The sequence below is a fragment of the Galeopterus variegatus genome, unplaced genomic scaffold (assembly GCF_000696425.1).
Source record: "Galeopterus variegatus unplaced genomic scaffold, G_variegatus-3.0.2 Scaffold1777, whole genome shotgun sequence".
Classification (NCBI taxonomy): domain Eukaryota; kingdom Metazoa; phylum Chordata; class Mammalia; order Dermoptera; family Cynocephalidae; genus Galeopterus; species Galeopterus variegatus.
Window position 1 is genome coordinate 5,646 of NW_007727888.1, and position 9,640 is coordinate 15,285.

Sequence of the window (9,640 nt, forward strand, 5' to 3'; positions counted from 1 at the left end):
GAACCCGTGGCCTTGGTGTTAATCAGCACCGCACTCTACCGAGTGAGCCACAGGCCGGCCCAGGATCTGCATTTCTACCCAGCTCCCAGGTGATGGTGACGGTGACGCTATAACACTTAGGGAGCAGGATTAGGACCAAGATGGGGCTAGCTGCGGATGGCCTACTTACTGTTCTTGTTATTGAAGACTGACACGGACAAGGCATGCTCCATGTCTTTGAGCTTGATTTCTTCCCTCTGCCTTCCATTCCTCCAGAAATCTAAAGCCACGTCTGTGATCCGTTCTGCTCCAGCATTGCTGCAAAACAATTCCAGTGAGTAAGGTCTGGGTTTTCTCTCGGAGCTCACAGGCTTGGGCCCAGAGCTCTTCAGTTGTGTCCCAGTCCTGCCCATACCTGAGAAATATGAAGATGGCTTTCTGGTAGGAGACCCCGTCCACCAGATCGTAGTAGTCGAGGAAAGGTTTGATGGCATCTATAAGGCCAGCATGCATCTTATCCATTTCGTCAAATATGAAGATGGACCTTGCACAGGCACTCACGTTGCCTCGAATCCACATCTGTAACTGATCCTGAATCACCAGGGGAAAATGTCAAGACAAAGATCTCAGCAAGCACAACTGAAACAACTTTTACTGCTAAGAAAAGGGTTGCTCTTACCAAGTGCTATTTGCTCAGCACTGTGCTGAGAACGTTCCACACATGTCTTTTGCTCCTCCTAACAACCCCCTGTAGTGGGCATTATCATACCCACTTTCCAGATGAGGAAACTGAGGCAGAAAGAGCTTAATCAACTTGCTCAAGATTATAAAATTTGTATGTGGCACAGCTGGGATCTGAACCCGGCCCTGATTGATTCCAAAGCCCCACACTTGAATTATAATTCCTGTGCTGTGAGATGCCACATCACTGCTGTTAGCCAGTTGCTGGTCTCTGTCATCACAATGGCAATGTTAATACACATGCTGTGTACACCAGTCTTCTTGGAAGAAGGCAGAGACCGAGTGACCTACTCTTTCAATCAATCCACAGAATAGCCTGGAGTAGCAGCCCTGACTTTCAGGTGGGAGGAGGAGTGGACACAGGCTCCCTGACGCAGGGCACTGGACCCGCGAGTTCACCTGCTTTGAGGGGAGTGTGGTGGTGACACTCCTGAGTTTCTTGAACAACGCCTGGAGGCTTCTGAAATAGATTTCCCTAACCAGAAGTAGTTCATAAAAACATATTTAAGTACTTTTTATAATACTAAGCAATCAAGGTAAAGACCCTTTGAAGCCTTTTAATCAGAAAATTGAACTATGGTTCAGACGTGATCTATAGATTTTTTTTCTCTCACAGAGGTGGAGAAATTAGCTATTGGTTTTCTAAGGAAGACTCTGGAAGTGACAGTGTAGGTCTCAATTTATCATTTTGGATTTTACTTGGCTACTATGCCCACAGTTACAATGTTCCATCTTTGTACTAATCTGAGCAGTAATTCTGCTCTCTAGGTATGAACTAGCCTCGATTTACAGAGGAGGATCCTTACAAGAGCTGAAGTGGCTTGCCTGAGGACACAAGGCGAGTGACTGTTCAAACAAGGATTTACTCAGATCTGTGAGGTTCCAACAGCCAAGGTTTTCCACTCTGTTGCTGTGACTTATATGAAATAACTGAGAACACGTATTAAGTGTTCACTATGGGCAAGACACTACTCTAAGCACTACTCACAGGACGTTTTACTGTGACCTCCCCAGTCCCATCAAGGTGGTTACAACTGTGTTCCCTATTTTACAGATAAGGATACTGAGGCACAGAGAGGTTAAGTAACTTGCTCAAATCCACACAGTTATTAAGTTAATAGAGTGTAAATCCTAACTAGGATGACTAATTCATCCTGATTTTCTTAAAACTTTCCTGATTTTAGCACTAAAGTCCAGCATCCTGGGAACCCGTGGACAGTTGGTGACCCTGATGCTCACCCAAGAGGAAGGAAAATGTGTTCACATGGGTGAGGGATAAATATCTCACTGTTTTGCCCACCTTGCAGGTCTGTTACGGAGATCCTAAAAGGCAATAGTTAACATGTATTTGAGCACTCACATGCCAGGCATCGTTTCACACTTGACAGACAGAGCTCGTTGAATTCTCACAAGCACTGTTTTGTAATGAAGAACCTGAGTCTCAGAGAGGTCAGGTGAGTTTCCCAAGACTACACAGCTAGTAGGTGCGAGAGTTAGGACTCAAATCCAGGTGTTTGCCACCAAAGCCCAGGTTGTTAATTGTTGCAAACTGCGTTTACAGTTTAAGTTAAACAAACCTAGGCCTCTCTACCAATGTTTCCTCTTTCACAAAATGAGTGAGATTTCTTCATCTTTAAGTTGAATTTTATTATGTCTATCTCTACAACTCTATTACCTCACTTAGTGTTGCTAGGCCTGTTTTCAGAAAGCTTCACAAAGCTTTGATGCTTCGTGCTTCTCAAGCCCTCTGTAACTGCCACACCTGTCAAAGGGGGACTGACATATAGAGCCATTTTCAGACTCATTCATTTCAGCAAGGAATTCCCAAATCCCATCCCATGACAAACCCCAAACCCAGCGTCATCCAGGAAGGATTCCAAACTTCTGTCCTTGCCTTATACAGAGTGATGTTCGAGGCATGTGGAAAATGCAGCGTGGCCACAAACAGGTGGACATAGTCACTGTTCAGACCACCCTCATAAATATTCTCAGCGATGATCTTGCTGACAAAATTTTTGCCAGTGCCCGTCCACCCGTGTAGGGAGAGGGTGAGAGGTTTCTTGGGCTTCGGGTTGCTTATGAAACCAGACACAGCATTTAAGATGACTTTCTTTGCAAGATGCTGTCCAAAGAGCTTGGTGTCCAGATCTTTCTGCAGCGCTGGGAAAGACAAAGCCAGTCAGGAGAGGGGCAGAAAGAGCTGGCGAAATTTAGCTACGTGTGCAGGCTCATGCGAAAGCCGGCAAAGCCAGCTAAGCCCTCTTCAAGCACCTTGTGAAAGGCCGAGGTGCCCAGGGCTGTCAGCACCTGGCCCAGAGGGCAACGGTGGTCCAGGAAGCCCTCTGCCAGCTGCTCCTGCCTGTTCTAAAGCCCTGGCCCGGTTCCTTCCTGAAAAGGCCCTTGGCTCCAGTACCGCTGCCCCCACTTTGCACCCCTAACCCCTCTCTGCTCCTCCCACCCTGAGGCAGGGCAGGGAAGGGGCGCAGTTGGGCCAGCCCTGGTCTGCCCCGCGAGTCTCCCCAACATCCTTCCTGTCTCCAGCCGGGAAGGAGGCAGAACTCTCTCCGGAGGACGTTTACAACCGGTCTACACCTCCAGCTTCTGAGTGGAGCCAGCAGCTCGTCCCAGGTCTCCGGCCAAAGTCCGGCCCGTGTGTGGCCGTGGCCGGGGCGCCAGGCCCCATCTGCAGCCCGGGCCGCTCGGCTTCCTGGGTCGGGCCCCGGCCGGTCTCAGCTCTGCTCAGGCCCGACCCCCCTGGGACCTGATCCCCCACCCCAGCCCAGCTCCAGCGCCGGTCCCCAGACCCCTCCTACCCTCTCGGCTGAGGCTCCGCTTCTGGCCGCAGCACTCGGCAAAGAGGCAATAGAGACGCGGGTAGGAGATGTAGCTGGTGAGGACGCCGGCCAGGGCCAGTCCCAGGCTGATGGGCTCCAGCGCCCGCACCACCAACGGCGCCAGCAGCAGCAGGCCCACCGTAGCCCGGCCCGGCTTCATGCCCCGACCCGCTCCGCCCGGCCAGTTCTCGCGCTGGACGGGGACCCGCGCTACCGCCAGGCCCGCGCTTCCGGTTCCTCCCCGTCGTGGGCGCCATCTTTGTCGGGGGCAGCCTCCTCCCGGGGCCGGCGGCCGCCATCTTTATTAGGGGCAGAGCCCTTGCTTGCTTGGTTCTGCGAAGCTGCTGTTGGCAACGCTTTTTGTTGCTTTTGTTTTTTTAAATAATAAACTTTATTATTTAGAACAGTTTAGATTTACAGAAAAATCTAGAAGCTACTACGGAGAGTTCCCATATACCATTCCCCGCACATAATTTCCCCTATTCTTAAAATCTCACACTAGTATGCTACATTTGTTACAATTAATGAGTCATTAATTGCTATATTATTATGAACTAAAGCCCATAGTATTAAGATTTCCTTCCTTTTTTAAAAAAAAAAAAGATGACCAGTAAGGGGATCTTAACCATTGACTTGGTGTTGTCAGCACCACGCTCTCCCAAGTGAGCTAACCAGCCATCCCTATATAGGGATCCGAGCCCGTGGCCTTGGTGGTATCAGCACCACACTCTCCCAAGTGAGCTAACCAGCCATCCCTATATAGGGATCCGAGCCCGTGGCCTTGGTGGTATCAGCACCACACTCTCCCAAGTGAGCCACGGGCCGGCCCAAGATTTCCTTCCTTTTACTTAATGTATTTTTCTGCTCCAGGATTCCATCCAGGAGACCACATATCATTTAATTGTGTGTTTCCTTACACGACTCCTGTGACACTTTCTCAGACTTTCCTTATTTTTGATGACCTTGATAGTTTTGAGGAGTACTGATCAAATCTTTGAAGGATGACCCTCTATTGGAATGTGTCTGCTTTCCTCATGACTAGACTAGGGTTATGGGTTTTTGGAAGGAAGATTACAGAAGTAAAGTGCTAAGATCTGGGTGGTAGGTGTGCTCCTTGCTACTGAGTTGTCATTTCTTTCAGTCCATCTCATCTGACAAAGAAATGTCTGTGTATATACTGATCAGTGTATGTACAGATATCTATAAATATTTCTGTATGTAACAATCTGAACCTATATTAAGGTCAACATGAGTTCATACTGCCATCTCCAACTCCAGTCCATTAAATGGATCATTTGAGCCTCCTCCCCTTGCTTATCTGTAAATTCCGAATAGTGAGAAATCTGGCTCCCACCATCTGGCAGCCATTTGTAAGATGGGCAGAAGGCTACCCTTTCTCCAGCGAAGGGAACTCTGGCAAGCAGTAACTGAGCATCAACCACTATTTCCCCATCCACCCCATAAATATTTGTTGTGTTACTATGTGCCAGGGGATGTGCTAGACCCCCAGTATTCATCTTGGTTACCACCGTACTGCACATCATTGGCACCGGATAAATGCCTAAATATTCTGGAAACATTTTTTAAGGTTCAACTTTTTCATACTGTATTTAAAAAAAAGTTTTGAGCACCGATTATAAGCCAAGCACTACATATGACCTCTAATCCTCCAATACTGGAGGTAGGGATCATTCATTCATTTGAGGATTGTCTATGTCAGGTTGTGGGATCTGCCCTGCGGATTCAAACAAAAAAAGGAGCACACATGGTTCCTGCATCCCTGACCTTGCATTCTAGTGGAGGAAAAATCTTTTTCAGATGAGAAAACTGAGGCTCAGAGGGAAAGGGATTTGTCTAAGGACACAATTTGTAAGCTGTGAGCAGAGATCAGATCTGACTCGAGCCAAACCTCTGTAACCACAATACCTGCTCTAAGTCAGCCCAGAAGTCAACTGACCTGCTCTGTCCTTAGCCTGACCCATGTACATGCCTCAGAAAAAATGACAGGACAGGTGGAAAGGTACCTGACAGCTAGAAGGTTGGAGCAAGTCTATGTCTTTTGAACTAAATGAGAAAATCTATCTCAGTAATTCAGTTTTACATTTGAGCTACCCAACCCTTGGACTCTGAAAACATTAACTGATGTTGGTGTAAGGAAACACAATACACAAAATTCGGTTGGATTCATTTAGTATTTAGAAATTAAATTCTAAGTGATAAGAAATGTAGTTTTTGCTTTTTCTTTTCTTTTTTTTTTTTTTAAAAGATGACCGGTAAGGGGATCTTAACCCTTGACTTGGTGTTGTCAGCACCACGCTCAGCCAGTGAGCGAACCGGCCATCCCTATATGGGATCCGAACCCAGGGCCTTGGTGTTATCAGCACCACACTCTCCCGAGTGAGCCACGGGCCGGCCCTGCTTTTTCATTTTTAATGTTATCTGCTTTGCAAAAGTCATAAAATGCCAGTATCCCTTTGATCCAGTATCCTGGATTTTTCTATCAGCTGGACCTGCTCTAAACAATAAGGATGCATTTCTGAGCCTTGTTTCAAATATCTGAAAAAGACATGATGGCATATACAATAATAAAAACACAATCTAAAGGGCATTATCACACCATGAACACACAGCTGTTTTCTCCTGACCCAGAACAAATATTGAAAGAAAGTTAACATGTTTACAAACAAGTTTTTTTTTTTTTTCCTTTTTGTCTTTTTTTCGTGACCGGCAATGGATCGCAACCCTCAGTGTCACGCCCGTACCGGACCGGGACGGCAACGGGATTGCAACCCTCGGTGTTGCGCCCGCACCTCGCTCAGCCAGTGGCTGAGGAAACACGGATATTTTCTGGAAGTTCATAAAGACAGTCCTCTGCATTCTTCGGCTTGACTTTCTGTTCCTCGTGTTCCACAATCCCTTTTCTCTTCTTTAGCTCTGTCTCAATGTACTTCATCCTGAAATAAAAAACTCACAGGCCTCAGAGAGGGGCAGGAAGCTCACCATAGGCACCTTCTAATTAGTGGTTCCCGACACTGGCCCACAGACTGGTGAAGATCTATTAGGAAATTTTCATCAGTTCATGGAGACATGAGAAAAGTAAAAATAACTTGAATTTTCTTTATAAAGTTAGAAAATTTCAACCTAAAGCATCAACCTATATAATAAGATTATATACTACTAATCTATTGGAGTTATGATATATACGGTTATCTGAAGACAGAAAGATGATAGTTTAATAGCCTTATTGGCAAAATAAAAAGTGGGCAATTCCATGTTTATCCCTGCAATGTTGTGGGGAAATATTACTGGCCAAGGAATCTAAAATCCCAGGAACCACCTTTCTAAAGAACGTTTAAGAGGTTTTCAAAGTTCTCAAGCCTGGGAGGTGGAGAGAGAAGGGTCAACATTGACATCTTCTAGAAAACTCTAGAAATGTCATCTGTAACTAAACCTCTTGGACTCTATCCGGCTGGAGCCCAGCCCCAATTGCTCACAGCCAAACAGAGGGACACCTACATGTCTGCATCCTCGTCCCTGCGGTTGGTTTCTGCAGAAAATGATGTCCCCAGGTGGAGGTCTTCTTCATCGCTTATCCTGAAGGAAGACAACAATGAGGCAGAGCTTTAAAGTCAAAACTCAATGAGGCTGGATTTTACGTTATAAGAATAGAGCAAGGACACAGCAAAAGAGTATAATATCCTGTCTATGGTTGGTAGAAAAAAGAAATATATGATATGTAAACAGAGAAAACTCTAGAAATAAGTGGCCAAACTGTTGGCCTCTGGGGATACCTCTGGGTAATGAGTGAATACTTTAATTTTTTAAACTTTTTAATTGTTTGAATGTATTATTTTTATAACTGTGTTTTCATACAAAACTTCCACATAGGTTTGAAAGACAATAAACAACACATCTTTATAAAAGGCATCTTTCCACTTGCTCTAAGCTAACTTTTAGAGTTTTCATTCTCTTTTCCTTTTAAACAACATATTCTTTGCAAAGCACAAAGTCCACTTCAAGATGTTCTATTCAAGCTGCTGCTGCAGGCTGGAGCCCTGTGAGGGCACACAGACCCAGGCAGGGGCTAAAGGCTAATTTACATCTCACCATGTCCTGCACTTACTTATCTTTGCCCCTTTCTTTCAGTTTCTTCATGTCCACCATACCACCTGTCTTCATCTGAAAGGGATCATCCTACAGAAAGCAAACACAGCTTAGAGGAAGCATCTATATAATTGGCAGTGGAATTTATTTTTTTTTTTAAGGAAACACAATCACCCACTGAGTGGCCATATCCTCCCACTGTCCTGGGAAGACCCAATAACTTACCACTAGAGTGGTCTCTTCTTGTACCTTCTCTCCCACCAGTAGAGCCACAGCACTGAGAAAAACCCAAAAAGGGAGAGAGAGAGAGAGAGAGAGAGAGAGAAATGGCACAATTGAGAGATGAAGAGGAACACTCAAGAGGTTTGTAGGTTGCAACATTAGTGCAAGAGGGAGATTTGAGGGCTGGGCGCAAAGTCAGCTGGAAAAGCACAAAGGAATATAACAGGGCTCAGCAAGCACTGTAGATGCTGGGGGAGTGGGTGATGGTGAGTGAAGTGGCACACTTTCCTGTAAAGCCATTTGACATTATCTTGGCCTGGAAATCTCATTTCTAAATTTTGCCATCAGGGAAAATGCAGCTAAAGACAACTGTAATAGAGTATCTGTTGCAACCTTATTTGATGGTGAAAATTTACAAAATGATCTACATGTCCCAAAATAGGGGATTTGTTAACAAATTATGGTTCATACATCTAGTGGAATACTATGCAGCCACTAAAAAAGGTTTTCTGAAAAATATTCCATAGTATGGGTGCATGCCCACAATGTTATAATGAGTTGAAAACAGCAGGAAATAAAAGTATATATAAAGTTGCTCACAATCTTTATAAAAGAGATAAAGGAAATAGATTAGAAAAAATATTTCATGTTAATACTGGTTATGTCTGGATGGGTACTGTTTATTTTCTTGATTATACTTGTAAAGTTTTCTAAAGTTTTAATAATCAATGTACATTTCACAATTAATCAGGTACAATAAAAACAGAACTTAGTGACCACCTGTTTCTGTACATCTGGAGCACACCCCAAGACCGCACAGCTCGGGGCATGTCCTGATTAAACGTTTGCAAAAAACGCTAGTCTCGGGCCGGCCCGTGGCTCACTCGGGAGAGTGCGGTGATGATAACACCAAGGCCCCGGGTTCGGGTCCCATATAGGGATGGCCGGTTTGCTCACTGGCTGAGCGTGGTGCTGACAACACCAAGTCAAGGGTTAAGATCCCCTTACCGGTCATCTTTAAAAAAAAAAAAACAAAAAACGCTAGTCTCCTCTTCGGGCAGTGGAAGGTGTACAGTGTGTCAAGAGAAGGGGCCACGTCTGAGGAGAGATTTGTGACAGCGACCCAGGCGGGGGAGTGTCTCTGTCATCCCCACCTCCTCCCCCCGCGGTACCCACCTCACCCCATTGGGCCTCTTCCTCAGGTTCTGCACCTCTCGGGTCTCTTCCAGTTTTAATCTGAAAGAAAGTAACGCACAGACTGAGAGACCCTTCGCGGAACCCAGAGCCAACAAGCAGCAGGCACCTTCGAGGGCACCACTGCCCCGCTGCTGAGCCGCGGGCACAGTGGTCCAGGGGGCGACCCTGCGCCTAGACCCAACCAGAGTCAGATCCACGGCGCATCCCGGGCGCACCTCTCCCAACCGTGCGGCGGCCTCATGCCAACAACCTCAATTTCTTCGTCCGCAGAAAAAACACCTCCACTCACAGTTCATAGTGTCAGCGAGGCGACCGGCCGGTGGTGAGTCCCTCAAGCCGGTCTCTCCTTTTCTTTCCCGCCCTAAACTCACCGAACCTCCTCTGAGTCCTGCTCATCCTCCTCCGACTCCGAGTCGGCCCGGCGCCGACGGAAAGTCTTCCCGGTGACCGGCATAGCGGTGCCAGCCCACGGTCCAGCCGTCGCGCCGCGGCGCTGCGGCCCTGATTACTTCCGGCGCGCGTCGGTGCGATCAGAGCGCCGGCGCCGTCCGGCCCCGCCCCCA

General features: G+C 46.7%; 2 protein-coding genes across 2 annotated transcripts in view; both read right to left on the reverse strand.

The window, feature by feature from the left end:
- TOR1A (torsin family 1, member A (torsin A)) overlaps window positions 1-3,872 on the reverse strand; it is an 8,974-nt gene extending 5,102 nt beyond the window's left edge. Inside the window, exons 1-4 of the mRNA XM_008578867.1 lie at window positions 3,534-3,872; window positions 2,615-2,880; window positions 395-570; window positions 170-297 (exon numbers count right to left, since the gene is read on the reverse strand). Coding sequence (XP_008577089.1) covers window positions 170-297; window positions 395-570; window positions 2,615-2,880; window positions 3,534-3,714 — 751 coding nt within the window. The 5' untranslated portion in view covers window positions 3,715-3,872. The remainder of the gene's footprint in view (window positions 1-169; window positions 298-394; window positions 571-2,614; window positions 2,881-3,533) is intronic.
- A 2,497-nt stretch (window positions 3,873-6,369) lies between these two features.
- On the reverse strand, window positions 6,370-9,556 carry LOC103595464 (chromosome unknown open reading frame, human C9orf78). Its single transcript, XM_008578882.1, has 6 exons — window positions 9,449-9,556; window positions 9,057-9,116; window positions 7,884-7,935; window positions 7,678-7,748; window positions 7,071-7,148; window positions 6,370-6,508 (listed from the first exon to the last, which is right to left on the reverse strand). Exons 1-6 carry the CDS (start codon window positions 9,529-9,531, stop codon window positions 6,370-6,372), a joined length of 483 nt encoding a protein of 160 aa, XP_008577104.1. The 5' UTR covers window positions 9,532-9,556.
- Window positions 9,557-9,640: the final 84 nt, after the last annotated feature.

What these genes read in the sequence shown, in the direction of transcription:
- LOC103595464 (XM_008578882.1), bottom strand. Translation starts at nt 9,531, where the DNA reads ATGCCGGTCACCGGGAAGACTTTCCGTCGGCGCCGGGCCGACTCGGAG. An exon ending in CAGGACTCAGAGGAGGTTCG is followed by an intron (nt 9,117 to 9,448) that starts GTGAGTTTAGGG and finishes ACTTTCTTTCAG; the next exon opens with ATTAAAACTGGAAGAGACCC. An exon ending in AAGAAGAGACCACTCTAGTG is followed by an intron (nt 7,749 to 7,883) that starts GTAAGTTATTGG and finishes TGCTTTCTGTAG; the next exon opens with GATGATCCCTTTCAGATGAA.